General features: G+C 45.2%; 1 protein-coding gene across 2 annotated transcripts in view; it reads left to right on the top strand.

Moving 5' to 3' along the window:
* LOC136561499 (contactin-4) overlaps positions 1-22,867 on the top strand; it is a 273,024-nt gene that overhangs the window by 127,586 nt on the left and 122,571 nt on the right. For both annotated transcript variants that reach the window (XM_066557827.1, XM_066557828.1), the window contains exon 3: positions 14,432-14,565. In XM_066557827.1, the coding sequence (XP_066413924.1) occupies positions 14,511-14,565 (55 nt within the window). In that variant the 5' untranslated portion in view covers positions 14,432-14,510. The remainder of the gene's footprint in view (positions 1-14,431; positions 14,566-22,867) is intronic.

Below are 22,867 nucleotides of genomic sequence, written 5' to 3'. Positions count from 1 at the left end.
CCCAGGCTGGGGTTGGTGATTATAGCTGAGTGTTGTGACAGCTTTGCTGGGCTGCTCTGGGCCGTCCTCTGGAAATGAACATTTTTGGGAAATGTCTCAAGGCAGACTCTCAGGATGGCTGTGTTCAGTTCCTTTCTGTTTCAAAGATGTGTTTGGGGTCAGCTCTGAGCTGAGCATTGGAGGCACCTCCAGCTCTGAGGCCCCAAAATATCAAAGCCATGGAGCTGCTGAAGGAGTCCAGGGGAGACCATGGAGATGCTCCAAGAGCTGGAGCCAGGCTGGGAGAGCTGGGGGTGCTCACCTGGAGAGGAGAAGCTCCAGGGAGAGCTCAGAGCCCCTGGCAGGGCCTGAAGGGGCTCCAGGAGAGCTGCAGAGGGACTGGGGACAAGGCCTGGAGGGACAGGGAATGGCTTCCACTGCCAGAGGGCAGGGCTGGATGGGATATTGGGAATTAGGAATGAGGGTGGGGATGGACTGGAATGGAATTCCCAGAGCAGCTGTGGCTGCTGTGGATCCCTGGCAGTGCCCAAGGCCAGGCTGGAGCACCCTGGCATGGTGGAAGGTGTCCTTGCCCATGGCTGGGGTGGCCCTGGGTGGGCTTTGAGGTCTTTTCCAACTCCCTCATCCCGAGGTGATTTCCCAGAAGCAGAAATCACCTGTGCCAGCTCCCCCAGCCTGTCATGGGCAGAGACCACCACAGCAGCCCCCCGTGCTCCTGAGCCACAGGGCCACCTCAGGGCCACCTCAGGGCCACCTCAGGGCCACCAAGGGCCACCTCAGCCCAGAGCTCCACGCTGCTCCTGGGCAGGAGGGGATCCTCCTGATGGAGCTCCTCCAATCCATTCCAAATGCAGGTCAGGGTTCCTGGAAGTTGCCTGAATTTTTAGCTGCGTTCAAATCAACGCCCGTGTGGGTTTTTTAATGGTTTCTCTGAACTTCCTGGTCGGCTGGAGGAACATTTCTCTGAAGGAAAATGTGGAACCAGCCAATGGCCACATCTTCATCAGAATCGTTTCAAATCTGGGTTTAAAGGCAGTCTGGGCTTTCTGAAAGTAATTGATCTTTGTGTAAAGTTTAATATCTTTACAGCCTCCGAGTCTGAGGGCTGCTGGGCTTGAGAACTTGTGCAGAAGGCAGCAGGCAGATAAAGTGAGGGACATTTAAAAACCAGCAACTTTGTAGGCTGAAATTAAACATTTTTATATTTCCTTACTCAAAACAATTCGGTTTTCAGTGCCTGCTGTGCCTTTACTGGGATGTTCTCTCTTGTGCAGTGATTTAAAAAGAAAATTAAGAGGAAGAAATAATTCTCTCAGTAGAAATACTTATTTTTCCCTTTTTATCTATAACTTCTTGCTTACTTTGGGTATTTTATGGAGCTCCCCTTGATAAAGTGGCAGTCATAAAATACAGGGGAATGTAATGATTGTGCTTTAATTAAAATAAAATTTAAAAAGGGCTTCTGGTTAAATGTTGGTGAAGGTTTATAATGTGTGTAGCTCTTTTTCAATGGGTATCCTATACTTAGAATTGATTTAACTGATAAATTAGATGATGCAGATATTGATAATTTATTTTTTTCTTCCATCTGGTGATATTTCCATTATTTCCAGTATGGTCTTATCCAAACCCCCTTGAAACTAATAGGGGCCATAAACTGGGTGATTTCTGCTCCCTGGTTTAGCTCCCAGTCATTGCTTTAACTGAGTGAACAGCAGATAAATTAACACTCTGCTGCTGTAACTTCAGTTGTACAATTGGAGCTTTACTGCACGCAGTAAATCCTTATCTAGCCACCAAAAATTCCCTTTAATTTGGTGGCAGGGGATGACTGTGACAGGGTGTGGGGCTGTTCCCCTTGTTCCCAGCTGGAATCTCAGTCTCTGGTGCCTTTGGGCTCTCCTGGCAGCTCTAGGGTGGCTTTGCTCCAGTGCCTGCTCACGCTCCTCCCTCCCACCCCAAACTTAATTTGGGCATTTTTTGCTCATCCTTTTCTCAGCCTTAGTGTTCTAATTCCATACTCTGTTTCCTGGTTTGGAAGTTTTATTTCATCTTCAATTCAAGATGTTGCAATTTTTATTTTTTTTTAAAGAAACTGTCCCACAAATCACCCAGACATCATGAAGAGATTTTGCCAAATACTGGATGTATTAAATTTGAGCTGACAGCTCCATCTATGTAGAAGGAAAAATGGAAAATACCAACTATGGCTGGAAATAAGTTGGCACCTAGAGTTAAGAGGCAGACAGAGGTTGAAATGTTGAAATGCCATTAGCATTTTAAGGGCTATTAAAATGGGGTTGAACGGGCTGGTTTGACACAGCACTGGGATGTGTGGCTTTTACAGGATCCAGCTGGTAGCTGAGCCTCTCTGCAGCCTGGATGGGGATGAGTTCCCAAAATCACAGAATGGTTTGGGCTGGAAAGGACCTTAAAGCTCAGCTCCTTCCAGCTTGATCTGGTTGCTCCAAGCCCAACTCCAGGGATGCAGCATCCAAATCTTCTCTGGGCCCCCTGTGCCTCTGCCCCCCTGGAGTAAAGAATTCCTGCTCAGCCTTGGGGAAAAGGCTGAATTTGGTGTGAACTCCCCTCTTTATTCATCCAGGCTCAATCCGTGCAAGGTGGGAGCAGGATCTGCTGCTCAGGGCAGGGCTTGAAGCAGGGAAAGGCTGTAAAATCCACAGGTGGCTTTGGTGCTGCTATGCATCCAGACCCTCAGGGCCCTCCTGGCTCCTTTCCTCTCCTCCTGAGCCTTTTGAGGAGCTCTTGGAGCTCCTGCAGGGCCCCGGGCAGGCAGAGCCCCTTCCCAGAGGAGCAGGAGCAGGTTCTGCTCATCCCAGCCCAGGCCAGGCTCTGCACAGTGGAAGGACAGGGCTAACAGCAGCAAACATTGCTGCTCACACCTTTGGAGGCCCTCACACACAAATCAATGCCTGCAAACCTTGTTTCCTTTCATCTGCTGCCTATGACAAGCAAACCAAGGGCTTAATGTGATCTCCCAATAAATCCTGGTGCAGCCGTTCCTGAGATGCCTGATGGAGCTGGGCTCGTTATCAGCTGTGGAGATGATCCTTGTTTTGTCTGGCCAGGGGCTTGATTTTTCAATAATTGATATTCCAGACTGAAAACAAAGCTGTGTGCAGCACTCCTTCCCTGGCTACCTCTGCCAGCTGCTCAGCACAGTCCAGCCTGAGAGCCCCTGACAAGGAGGGAGCTCACAGGAGCCTTAATTTATTTATTATTTATTTTTTCTACACTTAGTGCAGGGATGTCTTTAAAAACCACCACACTCGTTCTATAAAAGATGGCAGAGGCAGGAAGAGGCAGTAATTTCATGTAATCTGCATAGTCAGAGTGGGGAAATGGCAGAGTGTTTGCAGCCCTCTAATAGGGATTGTAAACAGGCAGTTTATGGTGCTCTGCTGGAGAACAGCTCCCATCTATTACACCCAGAGCAATTTCTTTGTTTTCATTCTGAAATTTTATTTCCTTTTATGTTTAGTAATTAAATCAGAGTGGGAGGATGGTGCTGTGGGTGCCAAGCAGCAGCAGGGATTACAGGGAGGTGGCACCAGAGTCTCTTTGTTGTGCTGTCGGGTCACCTCCCCGGGGACAGCCAGCAGCTCCTGCCCTGCTCCCACCTCTGGAGCTTCAGCCACAGCTTTAAATTATTTCTCACAGGGATTTCCTGGGCCAGCACCTCCAAGGAGCTCCCAGGTGCAATGTCCCCATGGGCAGGTGGCTCTGGGTGGCCAAAATCTGTGCCCACAGCAGGCAGGCTCTGCTGTGCCCGTGGCAGTTCCCAGCTGCACTTCTGGGGGTTTGGAGCTGCTAACAAAGGTGCTGTGTGCTGGGACACCACTCTGTTCTCTGCTGGAGCCTATTTGTGCCCTGAATTCCAAGCCAGAATAACCCAAACCACATCACTGCCTGAGCAGCAGAGCTGCTTCTCTTTCCACATCAAACCCCCCAAAATCTGCTGCTCCATCTGAGCTGCACTCCAGGGAGCAGATGCCTCCCCTGGCATCTGTTGGCGGCTTGGCTTCATTTTGGAGGATTTGCTCTCCCAGTGGGAGGGAAAACTTTGTGTTCAGGCCACGCTGAAGCCTTGAGCAGTTCAGTGAACTGATGTCAGGGCTGAATTAATCTGTTCTGGAGGGCCATGGTCAGGGCTGGACCTCCACAGCATTGATTCCCTATCAGTTTTTGTGGGGAGAAGCTCAATTTTTAATCAAAATAACACATTCAAGTGCAAACCCAGACGATTCCATAGCAAAATATCACCAACTGGATCTTGACTCAGCTGTGTCTTTAGTTTAGATTTGCTGGGACACAGCGAGCTCACCATTTCTGCAGTCAGAAAAACCCCAGAGGATGCTCGAGAGTGGTGCTCGATATCCCAGAGTGATCCTGGCCCTGCTGCTGGAAATAATCCTCAGCTCATGGGAGGAGAAGCAGGCTGGGAGCCTGTGCACTGCGTGTTTGGCTGTGCTGGGTTCTGCAGTTCCAGCTGAGCTGTGGGGCCCGGCTGCCCCAGCTCGGGGTGGAAGCGCTGAGGGACGAGCGCCCAGAGCAGGCTGTGGGCAGGGGAACTGCTGGGAGCAGCAGGGCTGGAGGCAGGCACCTGCCAACACACGCACAACAAAAGGGATTTCATTGCGAGGAGGACGGCAGGCGAGTGGGAGCAGCGGCTGTGAGGGAGCCTGTGTGCTCTGGGCTTTATCTGGGCGGCCTTTCTGCCACCTCCACCCAGCTTTTGTCAGGGCTCCTCAGCGCTCAGAGCTCCCTGCGATGGTTCGTGTCTCACAAATCCCAGCGGAGGCAGCTCGGGTGTGGCTCCAGACCTCTCACAGAAATCTCTGGGACATCCTCTGGGCAGGGCTTGGGCTGGCACCATCTCCTGCCCAGCCTGGGAGGGTGGAGCAGAGCAGCCCCGGATCCATCTTGGCCCCTCTGGGAAACACATTCCTGCTCCAGGACAGCCTGGGGGCTCCTAATTCCATTTAAAATTAAAGTTAATGGAATTAATAAAAATTAATTCCATATAAAACGAGCAAAGTGTGGAGATGTTCTTCCTTTCTTCTGCTCTCAGATCTCCCCTGCTCCTCTCCTCACTCAGCATCCCCAACTCCCTCAGTTCCAAGCAATCTTTAAAATAAACTTTGAAGGGGAAACAAAACACTAAATAATCACATAACAGGGATATCAAAATGATTGGTGAGGCTTGGTTTTTTTTTGCTTTCCCTAAATGATTTTTGGATTTAACAAAACAGTTAATAAACATTTAAGGTCCAAGCATCTCAATTATCTGGGTTGGAAGCCTTCTGCCTTCCTCTGTTCCCAGGAATACACAGAGAACTGCATTCTCACCAGCTTCTCCAAGTTAATAAACTTGCTTCTTGTTTTTCTTCCCCAAGTTCCATTTTATGCTCCTAAGAAAGCTCCAGTTTGTATCTCTGAGTGAAGGCCAAGCATTCTTCAGCAGGACTGTGTGTGTGTGTCCACTGGACTGGAGCCTCCCTGAGGAGAAAGCTCTCCTTTTGTCTTTGAAATCAAAGGGATTATTCTGTAAGTGAAAAGTAAAATGTCATTGAGATGCTGATTTTGGAGATGATACAGAAATATCTTCAATATTTTCACATCTTTTTTTTTTTTTTTGTCTCCTGGACAAGATGTCACTGTCTGATAATGTGAATTTTGGGAACAGACCTATCCAAAACGGAATGATAACTTTGAATGTTGCTTATCTCAATTTGTTTGGAGAGTGAAACTTGATTCCTTATCTCAAAGCAGTGATTTAGGGCCAGCAGGAACTCCCTTGGCAGCCTGGTTCCCGTGGTGCAGCATTCTCCCAAGCTGAGGCAGCACTCAATTAACCCTTCTTTCCGTAGGAAATTTTATTTCTGTAGGAAATTTCTGCTCCAAAGTCAGCTGCAGTTGGATATTCCAGTCTGACAGCTTATTTTTGCATTAAGGGGTTTGCTCAGAGGCTGCTTGGAGACCAGGAGAGGCTGGGGTGGCCGAGCTCTAATCCAGGGCTCTCACTGAGAGCTTTGCTGTCAGAAAAAAGCAAAATTGGACATGCAATGGTCCTTGCAGACCACTTCTGTTGATGATGGACTGGTGATGCAGTTAGGAGAGAAGAACTGGACTTGGGGAATACCAACTCAAATATTTTTTGCTGTTTTGAGTTATTTTACTCTCCCTAAAGCTGGCATCTTTTGAGGTTTATCATTTTATTGCTTGGCTACATGGGATAGGCCCTTGCTCTAATCTCCCAGAACACTGCACTGAAAATGTCACTTGGTGAAGGTGGAAATTGGCTTTAAATTGGTGATTTTTTAAGGTAACTGATCCAGACAATCTTTAGTAAAAGTCTCTCTAAAAGAAGATAAATCCTAATTTGTAGAAAATGCCAGGCTAGGAAGTTTCACTGCTTGTAGCTTTTCATTATGATAATGTTGCTCCTTGTTGGAATTAAGCTCCTCAGAATTTGTGGCTGTTTGTGTGTGGATGTTCTCTGAGAGCTGCTGCCTCAGGTGAGCATTTCCCAACCCATCCTTGATGGGAAAGGTAGAACAATAAACAGTGAGCCCTAATTAACACCCCCAGCCTTAATTCAGATTTGTCTCCAGCCTCCCCCTCTCCTTCCCTGGGGATGATTTATCCTTGCATTATCCAGGTTTTCCAGGGCAATTCTGAGTTTCCTGAGGGTTGATGCACAGAGTGAGGGGTGTGATGGTGCATTTAGTGGCTGGTGATTAAAAACATTTAATTACTTTTTTTTTTTTTTTCCCCTGTGGAAAGCTGTGCTGTGATTCAAGGAACTTGTGGCTCAGCTGGGAATACCCATGTTTAGGGTGGATTGTTGCTTCCAAGGAGCTTTCAGTGGTTCCCCAGGTGTGCAGGGTCACCTGTGAATGTTACAGGTATAATCCAGTCCCTCTAAATCAGGTTTTGAGCTCTGGCTTTATGTTCTGCATACAGGTAAACTGGGAATGTTGCTTCCAGACCCAGTCAGAAAGGGATGGAGCTGCTGAGAGGGATTTCCATCTGTAATTCCAGCAGCACAGAAGCCTCTCCCTGTCTGTCCCGCTGCTGGGTTGTTGGGAATATGTGGGATGAGCATGAATCAGGGAGCACTTACACCAAAAAACCTCCATGGAATAAACAGCATTTAAGCTGCAGAGGTTGCAGTTTGTGGCAGTGGGCTCTTCCTGAGTGACTCCAGCAGGAATCTCTGCTGGTGCTGCTGGAATTGTGTTTGTTGGATGGGATGGATGCAGCTGTGACAGCCAGGACGTGGCTGGGGCACAGCTCACCCAAGGCCTGACAAGTACAAATGGCTGGGCTGGGCAATTCTGCCTGTGCAGCTGCTGTGACTTCCCTGGCCCAGGGAAATGAGATCTCTATCCAGGGAAGGGGAGTGAGAGCCCAGAGGGGAGCACAGTGTGAAATCTGACATTGTTTTCTCAGACAAGTCATTTTTGGGACAGCCCAGACTGGATTTTGCCTGGAATTCAGCATGGGGGGAAAGCCCAGAGTGGGTTTTGCCATTTGGGAAACGCTCTCAGGGGCAGGGTGTGACTGTGGGGGCCTTGGTGATCCTTGTGGGTCCCCTCCAGCTGGGGTATTCTGTGACTCCCATTTCACAGGCACAGCGTGCTCTGTGTGTGTCACTGCTTTGTCAGGCACAGTGTGGGGACTGTGAGTCAGTCCAGCTCCAGGAGGGATCACTGCAGGTCTGAGCTAGACCAGGGTGTGCCAGACGTGCTGAGAGAGTGAGGAGAGCTCAGTGGGAGCTGCCACAGGCGTGTGCCCACTGCCCTTCATCTCCCCCACCCTTCTTTTCAAAACCCCCTTTGTTCTGGTTTTTTTCCTTACACAAAAGGAAAAGTTATGGTTTATCTAAGAACTTACAACTACCAAAAAAAAAAAAAACAACTCCCACAGCAAAAATAACAAAAAACAAGCCAAAAAAAAAAAGAAAAGAAAACAAAAAAAACCCAACTTTTTCTTTGAGTGCTGAAAAAAATCAATGTGTATATGTCAAAGAAGTACTGCTGTGAAATTTGCACTTTTGGGGACACTTCTTTCAGGCACCTTCTATTTTTGGCTGCTGAGCTTTGCAGGTCACTGATTGCAGCTGCTGGAGAGAGCCTGGGCTCTCCTGACACACAGGCCTGGCTTAGCACAGGGCCCTGAGCTGGACCTGGGTTACAAGGCTGAGTTTTGCTGCATCTGGGCCATGGCTGCTGTTCAGGAGGTGGGAGCTGCCTGTGCCCAGGTGCTGCTCCTCTGGAGCAGCTCTGCTCAGTTCCTTTCACAGATAAAGCAATTTTCTGTCATTTTGGGAAGAGCCTCCTTGTTTGCCTGCTCCATGCAAAGGAACCTCACTGGTTCTGCTCCCTGGCCAAAGCTGAGCAGCTCCTTTGTGAGAAATTGCTCCTCACTTGTCATAGTTCAGGAAGGTTTATTAAACCTTATCAAAAATACAACAGAAGACTGAATAAAGGAAAAAGGTTACAGCACTGGGAGCAAAAGATTTCTCCCTGCCATGTGCTCAGCCCCCTCACAATGGAGGTTTTTCCCTTTTTAACCCTTTAACCCCTCCCAAAGTTCTGTCTATCAACCCCTTCTTTGCTGTCCAGTGGTGGAGATCTCTGCCTCAAATCCTGACTGGAGCTCAGGTGTTCCACAGTGACAAGCCAGCCCTCCCTCACTATAAATCCATAAACTTTTCTTAACCTATTTCCATGATATTTGTCTGTTAATTGTGAGAGTCAATCCTGCATTACTCATCTATCACACCCTTAACCAGCATTTATAGAAGTTGGTTCTGTGCCCCAAATCAGCCTGAGTGACTTCAAGGCTGTCATTATCCCAGTTTCCAGCTGAGAAATGGGGAACGAGCTCTCCTTTAACAGCAGCACTAGGACTGGGGGAATCCCAGGGTTTGGAGTTCTCTCCATCACCTTCTGAACATTGGTGCTTGTGGAACCAAACACTGTTTGTGCCCTCAAAATCTGGGCTGAGATTTAGCCTGCAAATCACCAAGGAACATCAGGAATGGGTGTTTGGAGAGGGCAAATGGAGAACAGTGTTTGGGGGAGCTTTGCAGGCTGGTTTTGGGAGCTTTACTGGGGATCAGCCTCTTCTCTCAAGGCAGCAAGTGACAGGGCAATGGGAAATGGCCTGGAGGTTCACCTGGGGAGGCTCAGGATGGATATCAAGGAAAAATCATTCACTGGAAGAGTGGTGAGACAAGGGAACAGGCTGCCAGGGAGGTGGTGGAGTCGCCATCTCTGCGGGTGCTCAGGTAGATGTGGCACTTGGTGATATTTTTGGTGGGCACAGTGATGTTTGGTCAGGGATTGGATTTGATGATCTCACGTGTCTTTCCTTAATTATTGTCTCTCCATGTCTTTCCTTATGTCCATTTCCTTTCTCCATGTCTCTCCATGTCTTTCCTTAATTATTCCATAGTTCTGCTAAGACTCCTGAAGCGCCAACCCATCTGTGATGAGTAGAGACCTTATAGGTGTTCATTAGAAAAGCTGTTCATTTTTTTTTTTTTTTTAAGTGGTGGGGATTTTTGGAACCTCAGAAAACTTTGTGTGGCTTACTTTCAACTTTGTTTTATTTTTTCTTTTTTTTTTTTTGTTTTGGTTTGTTTTTGTGGGCTTTTGTGTTTTGTTGTTTTGTTTTGGTTTGGTTTTTTTTTGGTGCAGAAGAGTGGAATTTGAGCTTCTCTTGCACCTTGTTTTGCTAACTGTGCTGTTTCTAGGTTTGCCCTGCAATATCCTCCCAGCCTGGATGCTGTTTGGCTGCATTTTCCATCTGCTCTTTCCCTTGAGCAGCTCAAGGAGGGGCTGGACGTGGCACTCAGAGCTGTGCCCTGGGAGACAAGATGGGGATTGCTCCCAGGTTGGGCTCCGTCATCTCAGAGGTCTTTCCCAGCCCAAACAATTCTGTGACTTTGTGCCCTGCCCCACTCCAGGTGTAACCAGAGGGCAGTGGGGTCACCCTGAGCTCTGCTCTCCTTCCCTCAGCCAAGGCTCGAGATGAGTTTTAAGATTCTCCACTCCTGTTTCAAAAGCCGGGTGCCACCGAGGAGGTTTTGGCAGCACGAATTAAAGTCAGCGTGTGGAGGGAAGCAGTGAATTCCCTGCTGCCAGCCCTGTGGCAGCCCCAGGGCTGCATCACCTCCAGTCTAACGAGTGCCCCATTAGTGCTGGGGGCTTTGTGCTCCCCCCAGCCCCTCCTGAGCCGAGGTGGTTAAAGGATGCCTGTTGCTGTCTGTCTGTGCAGCACGCTTCATTAGCAGTGATTTATCTGGGAGCTGAGCAGAGCTGGCACTCCACAGCACACCAGTGGGCACAGCGAAATGGGGGCTGAGTGCTCAGGAATGCTCCAGCTGCTGCTGCTGCTGCTCTTCGGGGTCTTGATGCCTTTTTTGGATCACCTAAAACAGAGGCCAGACAGAATTAAGGGAATAAAAAGCTGTTGTATTTATTGAACATGCCTTCAGGTACGTTTAGGACAGCTACATCCAAAAATGGATGATGGGTCAGGGTTTTCACACTTTTATACGTTTGGTCCATTTGCACATTGGGGGTGAATCTGGCAATTCCAGCTTCAGGTAATGAAGTCATTGAGCCCAAGTTTGCTCCCCCAACTCCCTTTTGTTCCCATCTCTGGGCCCTGAGGCAGTGAGGTGTCCTTGATTGCCAGGCCTGCAGAGGAATTGTTGTGTCTGCCCCAAATGGGGAAGCAGCAGCAGCTCCCACTGAGTGTGGAGTTTGGAGTTACACACTAAAGAACTGCAGGGTTACAGATAGATGGAAAATAGAAAAGCTAAACCATAAAGCATCAACCTTAAGTGTGTCCTGCAGGTTTTCCTTCAGAATATTCACAAAACTGAGAGGTCACGTAGTGCAAATTTATCTTACAAAGTATTTTTTTCACGTTCCAAATGCATCCATAGATATATCAGCCTCAGGATTTTAATTTCTATTTTGCTTTTACAGAAGTGCTAATCATGAAACATCCAAGCAAAATTACTCACTCACACAGCCATGCTCACAAATGCAGAAAAACTCATATACACAAACATTTCTACTCCACATTTTTTCCCCTCCTACCTGCCTGCAGTCAGAGCTCCTAGAGTCAAGTTTCTTTGGCAGAATCCAATTAGAAGCAAAGGTGCCTTTCAAAAGAATTTGCAATGGCTGCATTGCCAGAAGTGAAGTTAAAAAGACATCTGCACACGTGTGGTGGCACTGGGGTTTCTAATGGGCTGCACTTCCAGACTGAAGCTCAGCAATCTCATTTTCATCTCGCAAAAATAACTTGTGTACTGCTGAAACTGCCTCTGCTTGCTTCTGGAAATGAAATATTAAACTTTGTGAGTTTTCAGGCCTTCAGCAGCAGCACAAACTCCCCTGGGATTTGGTAGTCAGGAAACATTTAGGAATGGGAAGGATCTTTTCAATTATCCACCTTTTGCTTGTGCACAAATGTTGCTTTTCCTAAAGCTGCTGCCATAAAAAGTCAATATGTTTGAACAGTTCTTGCAGAGCTCTGAACAAAGGCCCTGCTGATGTGAACAGCAGAAATATTTACAGGGAAACATTCTGAGAATTGGACTCATTCACATGTGAAATAGGGAACTAGCACGAGAAATGGAATTGCAGCCCTGCCTTGAGAACCACCATCATTTAACCCTAGGAAAATATTTGGAGTGGTAATCATCTCGTTTACTTTTCAGTGCTGTTTATGCCCAGACAGGCATCGTTTCTCTTTGGGGGAACTTTCTGCCCTGCATTGCCCTGTGCAGACATCAGGGAGTGCGAACTTTGCTTTGGAGCACGGGCACGACCCCCTGCTCGTTCTCTGGAGCAGCTGCTGAATTGCTGAAAAGAATAATGGAAAACTTTCAGCTTTTTCAATGGACTTCAAACATATTTACTGCCCAGAGCAGCTGGGGCTGCCCCTGGATCCCTGGCAGTGCCCAAGGCCAGGCTGGACACTGGGGGGGACATTCCACAGCCTGGGACAGTGGGAGGTGTCCCTGCCATGGCAGGGGTGGCACTGGGTGGGATTTAAGGTCCTCCCAACCCAAACCACTCCACAATTCTGTATTTTTAGCATAACTGTTCTTTTGGGCTGAAATTGAGATCCAGTGATTGTGTCAGAACTCGATGGGAGGAAGGACAGAGCCTGATACTTTTAATATCTTTTCAAGCTAGAAACTAATTTACGTTAGTAACTTTGAAATGCTTGGTCTCAGTGTTTAAAGTGCTGAGAGAAGCATTATTTCCTGAGTAGAAAAAGAAATAAAATTAGTGGATTTGCAGAGGGCCCCGACGAAGGCAGAAATGATGTATTTGATTCTATGTTTTTAGAAGGTTAATTTATTACTTTATTATACTATATTATATTAAGGGCTACAGAAAAGATATTTACTGAATGCTAAAACGATAATAATGAAAATTTGTGATTTTTTTTTAGAATCTTGATACAGCTTGGCCTTAATTGGCCAATGAGTTAAAATAACTTCCACTGCAGACTAATTAAACAATTATTTTGGGTAAACAATTTATAAACACATTTTACATGAGCAAAACACAGGAGAAGCAAATGAGATAAGAATTGGTTTTGTTGTTGTTTTTTGGGTTTTTTCCTGAGGCCTCTCAGCTTCCCAGAAGAAAAATCCTGTGCAGAGGAATTTTTTCAGAGAATATGAATGCCCCATCAAATGAGTTTGCAAACCCTCCCCGTAGCCAGAACTTTCCCTAAAAGGATGCTGAGTCAGGGCAGCTGTGGCAAGAGCTGAGGAGGGTAAGAAATTCAAGACTATCCAGGAATTTTTTTGACTTTTTGGAAAAGTAGGGAATTTTTTTGTGAGTCCTCCCAGTCTGTGGGTGCTTGCCACGGGCTCCTGGCAGGAGGTTAAATTGATAAAAGCTTATCAAGCCCTTGTGTTTTCAATGAGGTATCAGATGCTGTGAGTGATTGCTCTGCTCATTGCAGGGAGAGGGGACAATAATTGTAAAGCATCTCCAGGCAGGGTAAGGAAGAGAAACTTTGTAGGGGTTTGTTGATGGGAATGATTAGTGGAGAAAAGAGAACAAGGAAGAATTTCAGCAGCTGCTGAAATCCAGGATTGATCTCAAATTTCACTTAAATTGGTGTAAAATTGGTAGAAATCCCTTGTGTAGCTGCTGTTATAATCAAGAGAATTTGGTACTTGGAGGAAAATTAATATTTTTCCACAGGTCAAGACTTTAGGGTAAAAAAAAAAAAATATTTCTGGAGTTCACTATAAACAGTGTAACTGCTTCACCATGTCAATCAATATAGACATTTTCCTTCCAAAATTAATAATTAATACTCTAATCATTGTCCTAAATAGTTCTTAGTATTCATTGATTGGCCATTCCTGCTGCCCCCAGCACGCCCCATCAGTCTGTGTGAGAACAGATGAATTTCTGCAATTAATCTCTCCCTGCATCTTCAGATCAGAGGCTAAAGATTCTCAGCCTTCCCAGTGCATTGAACCTGACTTTATTAAAAGAATTCTCCCAATTTTAGCTCACAAAAGCAGGCAGAGACCTCTCTTGTTATTACTCATGCAGTTTGTCCTGTAAGCACGAAGGCCCCTGAACTTCCAGTCTTCACTGAGATGAATAAATTATAAGAATGTGTGTCTGGCCTGATTTATTTATTTTTAATATTTAAATGCCTGCTCTGAAGTAGTTCCTTTCATAAATGAAGGTGTTTTCTTCCCCCTTGGGTTGCTCAGAGGGGGATGGTGGAAGTTTGCAGTGATCAGCTGAGAAAGTCTCAAACTGCTCTCAAATTCTAATTATTTACAGCTTGTAATTGGGGGTGAGGGGAAGACTAATTTTTACCTGGAGATTTTAAGGTGGATTTTTAAATAGAGTTTTAGAGCAGTGAGGATGGAGGTGGAATGGGAAAATATCCCTTTGCTTGAGCAGTTGTGGGAAGCTTTCCTGCAAAGTGCTGCCTTGCAGGGATGGTGTCATTTGTGTGCTGGATGATGTTTGCACAGAAAAGTTACAGAGTAGAAAATTACTCCAGTTTTCATTTTAATCTCCAGAGTTCACTAATTACACCCCAGAGAGGCAGGGAGTGAATCTCCTGAGGGTAAGAGACAGCAGAAACTTCACAGCTCCAGGTTACAACTCCCAATCCTCACCTGCCACCCAGACACCTGAAATGGTCACAAACCACTGCTGGGAATGATGTGAAAGTCAACATTTACCTGTAAGATTCGTGTCTTAATGCCACACAACATTTGCCAAAGCTTCTTTGTTGATCCCCAGATCCACCTCTCCTGGAAAGGAAGAGCAAGCTGTCAGCAGCAGCACCCCTGAATGTCCTTGCAATGTGTTTTGTTTTACAGATTGAAGCTGGCCTGAGGTTCCCAAGGATCCCTGCTCTGCTCTGAGGTTCCTGGGCTGTCCCTGCCCCTGGAGCTGAAGATGAGGTTGCTATGGGAGCTGCTGGTGCTGCACTCAGTCATGGTGTGCCTGGCAGGTGAGGTGGCCCCGTCACACCCTGGAGCTCAGACACCTCTGCATTTCCCTCCAATGCCAGAGTGCCCCGTGGCTCATGTGCCAGGGCTGAAGTGCCCAAATTAATCCCTGTTTGTGGCCCTTGTTAATGAGCTCATCAAGGTGAAATTCATTTTCCCCTTGGGCTGTGTCTCCCAGCCCCAGCACAATTTCTCAGAGGTCAGCTCTGCCCCTTTCTTCTTCAAAGCTGCTGTTGGTGGAAGTTGTTTTCCCTCACTCTGTGTTAAGCTTTCCCTGCTCAATTAAACCTTGGTGGAGTGGAGCTTTAAATCCCATTAAAGTGGTGTTGTGTTACAGCTGAGCCCTCGCTCCATTTAACAAATAATTAGAATAACATATTCCAGCCCTACAACCATCTCCTGCAAGTGCCCTTGTTTAACCTTTTCAGCCCAAGCTGCAACGTTCAGAGCGTTCCTGGAGAAATTCCCAGAGATTTTTGAGGGATGTGCCTTTTTCCTGGAGCTGAAACAGCTCTTGAGAAGGTTGTGGGTTTGCAGAGGCTCAGCAAAGCTGGTTCCAAAGCCCTGCCTGCTCACTGATTGTAGGATCCCCTGTCCTGGAGCGCTCCAGGACTGTCCTGAGTCTTCCTCTCTCTGCCATTTCCTTGATTAATTCCTCCTTACAGTGCCATGATTCTTCTCTCACATGTGTTTTGTTCTGAGGGAGGGTGTCAGGCTTTAATTAATGTTTGTGTCACCCTGGTGTTAGCCTGGATTGCTCTAATTTACCTGCTGCTCTCTCAGACTGTTTTACTGCTTTATTTATTAGCTTGATTTCTCCCCTTTTCTTTGTGCTCACTGTCAGGTTACTTTTCCAGCATTTCAGATAATAACAAAGTACTTTGAGCAGTGTTCATTTTTTTCTGCTTGGCTCTACTGAACACAAAGGCACTTTTCTTCCGGTACTTAGGGGTACCTATTTTTGAAATTTCGTTCCAAGTCTTTCTAAATGTGCTTTGACAGTTTCTGAGCTGGCAGAAAATTGGATGCAGAGAGGTTCTGCAATGCAGAGCCCCCACATGTTTTGGGAATTGCAACCCCAGGGAAGCTGGGCTGGGGGAACACAGCGAGGATGAGCCTTTATTTCAAGCAAATAAATGAAAGAGTGGGAAAAACAAAAGCATGGAAAATATTTTTACTGTAATTTCTCCACTTGAAATACCTATTGCAAACTGCTTAGTGGCAGCAAAATAAAGTTTCAGTGGGATGTGTTTGGGGGGAGTTGCCTTTATCAAAAGATCAGTGTTTAATGAAAATACATCTCTCCAGCACTGGCTTTCCCCCCATTGTTCTGCAGCAGCATTTCCCCTCCTCTTTGCATTGCACTGAGTTTCCCCAGCCTCAGATTCCCCGTCCTGCTGAGGGAGATTTAACAGATGTGTGGGGAGAGGAGTGCCAGAAGTTTTGTGTGAGTTTTAGAAGAGGTTCTGAGCGAGGAAATGGTTTCATTTTGCTGCAGGACGTGCTCTGGGCTGGCTTCTTTGGGCCGGTTTTAAATCTGGAATTTTCTGTGGCTGCCTGCAGCATTGTCTGAGCTGGCTGGAGGCAGGGAAGTGCTGTGGGAATTCTGGTGCTGCCATGAGCAGGGCTCCCTCATTTGGGCTCTTTTTAAGGGATGCTCTTGGATTGCTTCCCAGAGCCGTGGGAGTGTTTTGTGTCGTGCTCTGGTGTTATGAACACAGGCACAGGTGGCTGTTAAATATTCTGAAGTTAAGGGGGAGATTTGTGTTTTCATGTTGAGCAAACCATTTTCCACCCTTGTGAAAAAAAAAATTAATAACTGAGTTATAAAATAGTAGAAGAAAATACTCTGCAGAAAGTTTTCTACCAACCCTCCACAGTGCTTTGGGGACCCTTAAATGACTGGGAAAGTTAAGCTCAGTTCTTAAACCTGGAAATGGAATACTTGGGTTTAGTTCCTGTAATCAGAGTCAGGCCCAGCCCAGGTGTCATCCTGGTCATTGGTCTCAGCTGCAGAGAGCAGCAGGGCTGGTGAAGGGTGAGGTTTTCGGGCTGTGGAAAGCACATTCACCCTCCTGTGAAAATGTCAAAGGTTTAATAAAGGACAATAGGACCACAGAGCAAAGGTTATTGGGTCAGCCAAGAGCACCCTGTTGTCTTCAGGGACACCCTTTAAATACCTGTTAATTACATCAGCCTGTTGCATATTCATAGACCCTTATGCATAGGAAACTTTCCCCCAAACCAGTTTCCATATTCCAAGAACTGTTCAGCATGGCTCCTCCTTGGATCTTCCTTTTTAGAACACACAGATTCCTTGGTTTTTAGTGGTTTTAGTCCTTTTTTATCATCACCTTCAGTTTTGGGCCTTGGTCCATATTGTGTTCAGTCAGTGAGTGCTGATGGTTGGCAGATCTGTCCAGGTGTGCTCATCCTGTGTGCTTTGGGTGCTATCCCATCCCAGCAGGCATTTTAACACAAGCACACTGATACCAGCTATTGCACTGAGCTTAATGAACAGCAGAAATAAAAACTGTATAACAAAGTGACTTTAACACCCCACATATAACATCCATTTTAATATTTGCAAAAAGCCAATATTATAATATGTATCTATAACTTGGTCTTGCCCCAACAAAGCCCTCTGGAGCTGAGTGGTGCCACCATCCCCAAGAGCAGCATCCCCAGAGCTTCCCTGGGGCTCCAGCACTGCCACCAGGGCCTTGGGAGATCTGTGAGAAACAAAGCTTGCTCTTTAAAATGTTGAAAAGTTTATTAAGGGGTAAAATCCAGTGCTGGGGTGCTTGGCTATCTGCCAGAAGCACACAGTTAACAATTTCCTTTTGGGGGTTCCAATTCCAGCTCCAGGTGATGCAGTCCCACCCTCCCAGATGGGTGTCCTTGGTTCTGGGCTGGAAAAGGACTGAGCTGTGGGACTGAGCTGTGAGAGAGCTGCTGGCACTGTGTGTGGAGTTCAGAGTCACACACCAGTGCAGTGCAGAGCCTGGGAAGTGTGAAAACTGAACCTTGAGGCATCAGTGGAAACAGAAGGCACTGCTTGGGTGGGCCACAGGGAAATGTGACTTTGTGTGCCTGCAATGCTCCGCACGAGTCCGAAAGGGAATTTTCTGTGTTTCTGTGACTTCTGTGCCATCCTCTGCCTCATTAACCTCCTGCAGCAGAGAGTTGCTGTGCTGAAGTCATATTTGCATGTTAATGAGCTGCAGTGGCACAGACACATTAATGTCTGAGTGTGCAGATGCATATTTTATAGTGGGATTTAACCATTCCCCTTCTGACTGTGCTGTGGGTTAAACCCAGCTTAGCCCCTCCCAGCCTCCCCTCACCTCCCTCCACCCCAGTGCAATGGGCGGGGAATCAAAATTAAAACTTATAGGTTGAGATAGGAGCCATTTAATAATAATAATAATAATAATAATAATAATAATAATAATAATAATAATAATAATAATAATAAAGTAAATAATACTATTATTTACTTTATAATAATACTAGTAAATAATAATAAAAAGTAAAAAAACAAGTGATGCACAATAAAATATTTCAACACCCACTGACCCATGGCAGATCCTGCCCTGAATCCTGATCAGGCCCTTCCAGCTGCAAGCACCAGGTAAATACAGGAGTTTGAAGAAATTACTTTGTCCTGGAGCTCTTGGTTTGGTTTTGCTGTTTTGTTTTGGTTTTGTTTGGGTTTTTTGTTTTGTTTCACTTTGGGGGCTTTTTTTGGTTGGTTATTTGGGTTTTTCTTTTTGTTGTGTTTGGTTTTTTAGGTTTTTTTGTTGTAGTTGTTGTTGGTTTTTTGGGGTTTTTTTTTTAGTGGTGGTTTGGGGTTTTTCCCCAAAACATTTTTTAACAGGAAAATATTCTCAGAAATGCCTGTCCAGGCATCCTCTCTCCTTTGATCTCGTGCTGATCCTGCACAGCAATAGCCCAGCAGTAGTTCAGAGCAGAGTGTTTAGAGCACAGCTCTGGGACTCAGGAGAGGAAAAAATGCAATACAGAGTCAAATGTTTTCCACTGTGAGGCAAAACCCCCATCATTTCTATCAATACGTTCCCATGGAATTGGGCACCCAGCTCTGTTAAAAATCAAACCTCAAAATTCACAGAGAGGTGAGGATTTGAATTCATGCTGCTCTCCAAGCAGCTGCAGGTTTCATACCGGAGAAATTCAGCGAATTTTGTGTCCGAATATAAATAATTAAAGCTGGGAGCCCTGTTGTACATATTAAATTATGGTCTCCTCTAAACGAGGCCGCAGTTCAATTTGTTCACTGTGGGTTTGTTTTTTTTTTTCCTCTGCACTTTGATGTGAGCAGGAAGCTGGGAAATGATTCATCTGCTGCGGCCCCATAATTAATTAATTAATTGATATTTTGGTCAGTTCTGCAGCACTTTGCATTTCTGGAGCCAGCTGCTTCATTAATGTTTGCACAGCAGAGGAGGCAGGGAGTGACTCCTGGTACTCCTCAAACGCCACCCAGCCCTGGGCACCACTGGAGAAGGGTTTGCAAATCAGATCTGCCTTGCCTTAATACTATGAGTGGGGGGTTTTATTATTATTTAGTGGCTTTTCATGTTCATTTCCAATGTTCATTTCCAACTCCTGTGTTTGGAAATCCCTCAGAAGAGGTGTGGCCCCCCAGCAGCATCATCTTCCAGGCAGGTTTTGGGTGAGCAGGTCCCTGGATCCACCTCTCCTGACTGGAATGAGAATGGTTAAACCTCAGCTTAACCATTCAAAAATTCCTTCAAACTGAAGCTGATGCCTCAGGTTTGAGCTTTTATATTTTTCAGGTTCTGTGCTGCTTTAGTGTGTGGGGCTGGGCTTCACATCAGGGCATGGTGAGCTCTGTGCACAGAGCAGGGACACAAAACAATTCCTGCTCCAGCTGGGCACCAAGGACAAATGATCCAAATCTCAGCCCCAGAGCACAAACCCCGTGGGCTGGAGAGAGAAAAACAAGCAGAGTGGGACTGCAGGGGCTAAAGCTGGAATGGGACAATGAACTGCAAGATGCAAATGGAGCAGAACTGATCCCAGGGACAGAGCCCGTGCCCGGCCATGCATTTTGGGGCCATTTTGGTTCATCTTGGGTTCATTTTGGGGCCATTTTGGGTCCATCTTGGGTTCATTTTGTGGCCAGTTTGGTTCATCTTGGGTTCATTTTGGGGCCATTTTGGTCCATCTTGGGTTCATTTTGGGGCCATTTTGGTTCATCTTGGGTTCATTTTGGGGCCATTTTGGATCCATCTTGGGTTCATTTTGTGGCCAGTTTGGTTCATCTTGGGTGCAGCCCTGGCTGGGCTCTTGTGCTGCCCCAGGTGGATCCATGGAGGAGATGCTTTGAATGAATCCCTGCTTTATTCTGGAACTCCATCCAGCCCCTGCTCTAGGGCAGCCTGCACAAGGCAGCAAAGCCAGGAGACTTTCAGCTGCCCAGGTGGGGCTCTACAGCATCACTCAGCCGTACAGAGGTGGAAAGGAGAGCTGAGAAAATGTAATTTGTGCTTATTTAGGGATTATGTGGCAAGTTTGTCTGTGATTGCAGAGGATTTGAGTCAGCCTCACGAGAAGTCTGTACCCATTTCCCTCCCTGATCTGCCAGCAGCAAAGCCCTTGCTGGATGTGACCTGATTGATTTAGGCCATCGTTTCCCAAATGAGGAAACCAGAGGCCACATCAATGCCATCTCCTCATTTTTACATACAGATGATTAGGTATATGATGTTGTTCTCTGTTTAACTCTCAAGTCCATCTGGGCAAATTTAATTGCCTCTTTCTCAAAAGTTAAGAAGGTGAGATGGTGCACTTCAAATAAACCAGGGAGTAGACAGGCATTTTTCTAAGCAGATGTTCCAACTCTCTGGCTCTGTATTGATCCCCTGTGTGTTTTATGTGATGCCCCTTTTCAATTTAGCTCCTTTGCATTTGAATTAGTGTGTAGGTATTGAAATTAAATCTCATTTAGGGACTTACAGAAATACCTACTTTACCACGCATCCATCAAATTAGGGAGGATATGGACCCAAACTGATTATTTATTGCCAGTAAAAGTGGGTTTTATGGCAAAATTGGAGGTGATTAGTGGGGTGTTTTATAGGTGAAATACTGTGTGATTCTTAGAAAATCTAAATATTATTGGAAAGGGGTTTAATTTTGTAAAGCTTGAGTGGTAATGGAGAAAGAACAGGAGGTGAGGGATGTGGGGCAGGGGGAATCCTGCTGGGAGCTCTGTTGGGTGCTGGGCAAAGCCTGGCTTAGCTAGTCCAAAACCTGTCTGGGTGGGAATTTCCTCCCTGTCTGGGAGAGGAGTAAGCCTCCTCACCACCCTATAGGGTAGGGTAGGGTAAAATATAATTATAGGGAAAAATAATTCTAATTATAGGTATTTTTAAGGGTAAAATATTATTATTATTATTATTATTATTATTATTATTATTATTATTATTATTATTATTATTATTATTATTATTATTATTATTATTATTATTATATTGTATTCTTTATAATTATACTAGTAAATATTAATATGAAGTAAAAAACCAAGTGATGCACAATAAAATTGTTCAACACCCCCTGACCCATGGCAGATCCTGCCCTGAATCCTGACCAGCCCCTTCCAGCTGCAAGCACCAGGTAAATACAGGAGTTTTAAGAGATTTATTTGTCCTGGAGCTCTTGGTTTGGTAAACACCATATAAACATGATATTGTTTATTATAGTATTATTATATATAAACATAATTTTTATATAAATATTATATATAGATATTATATTATATATCAACAATATCCTATTTATTATAATATTATTTTTATTTGCAATAATTTATTATAATAATATTGTAATAAATAATAACATAAAGTAAATAATACTATTATTCACTTTATAATAATACTAGTAAATAATGATATAAAGTAAAAAACTAAGTGATGCACAGTAAAATTGTTCAACACCCCCTGACCCATGGGAGATCCTGCCCTGAATCCTGACCTGCCCTGATCCTTTTTACTATAAAGTAAAAATCTCTTGGTAAGTTCCTGTCATGAACAGAGCTCAGGATGCTGCAGTTCAGCTGGGCATTGTTTGATGCTGCTTTATTGAAGCATTTGTCAAATGCTCTGCTCTGAAATTAAGAATATGCTGCAGCCAGGCTGCACTGACACATTATTGCAAATTTTAGGAAAGATTTCCTGTGTATTGCAATGAAAAATCAAAATTTTCCTGTTGTCCCTTCAGTGCTTCAGCCTGGTTTTCCTGATGTATTTGGATTTTTTATTTTGCAGTAAAATACACATATTCAGCTTCATAAATCAAGCTAAGACACCATTGTTAAATAGTCTGTATCATATTAATTACTCTGTGAAGCAAGGCAAGCATTACAACCATTTATAATCAACTACTGGAGAAGTTGCTAATGAATGAGACAGGTAACTAATTAGCCAGCCAGCAGCCAGCATCTCCAGCTGAAGCTGGTGACTTTAAACTTCATTAAACTTTCCAGTGTCAAGGAAAGTATGAAAAATACAGCTATCTTAATAGGTTGATGTGTCTTAATTCCAGTTTTCTGAGTTGAAATGGCTGAAGATTGCATCTGTTTTGAGGGATATTGTCATTTATAAAGATTCCCGTGGCTGTCTGGCACAGCTGAAAAGAAAATTAGCAGTTTGTGTGGGAAAGTTTTGAGTTTGTCCAGTGCACGTTGGGAGCAGCAGGAACTCAGGTGTGGCTGAAATTCCTCCTATCCCAATAATTTGTACCTTCTTAATTTGTACCTTTTCAGTTTGTACCTTCTGCCTTGCCCTTAATATTTTGGGTGGGGTTTTTTTTGTGATTATTTAGGGGGTGTTTTTTATGTTCATCTCCATTTCCCGTATTTGGAATCTGCAAAACAGATCCCTGACAGAATTCTGAATATGGCCATTGTTCTTATTTGTGAAATAGGGATAATGCAATGGATGATCGGTGAGACTTGGAAGAAAATCAATGATTTGTGCCCTTCCAACTCAGATGATGCCATGGAAAAATTGCTTTCAAATTCTCTGTGGTGAATAACTTAAATAGGGTCATGGATTCCCAGCAAATGCAACGTACATCTGCCTTTGCTTCCCTACAACACTGAAATAACGTGGCTTGTGCTCTAAAGCTTGTGTCCTCTTTTTCCTCAGTGAGAAGCAGAGCTTCCCTGAGTGTTTTCCCACTTGATATAAAATAACACTCTCCAGACAACTCATTGCTAAACAATCTGCATAGAATTTCCCAGGATTTATTCATACT

This window comes from Molothrus aeneus, chromosome 12 (assembly GCF_037042795.1).
Source record: "Molothrus aeneus isolate 106 chromosome 12, BPBGC_Maene_1.0, whole genome shotgun sequence".
Lineage (NCBI taxonomy): Eukaryota > Metazoa > Chordata > Aves > Passeriformes > Icteridae > Molothrus > Molothrus aeneus.
Note: the sequence above shows the minus strand (reverse complement) of the source record. Positions and strands in the feature narration are given on the sequence as shown.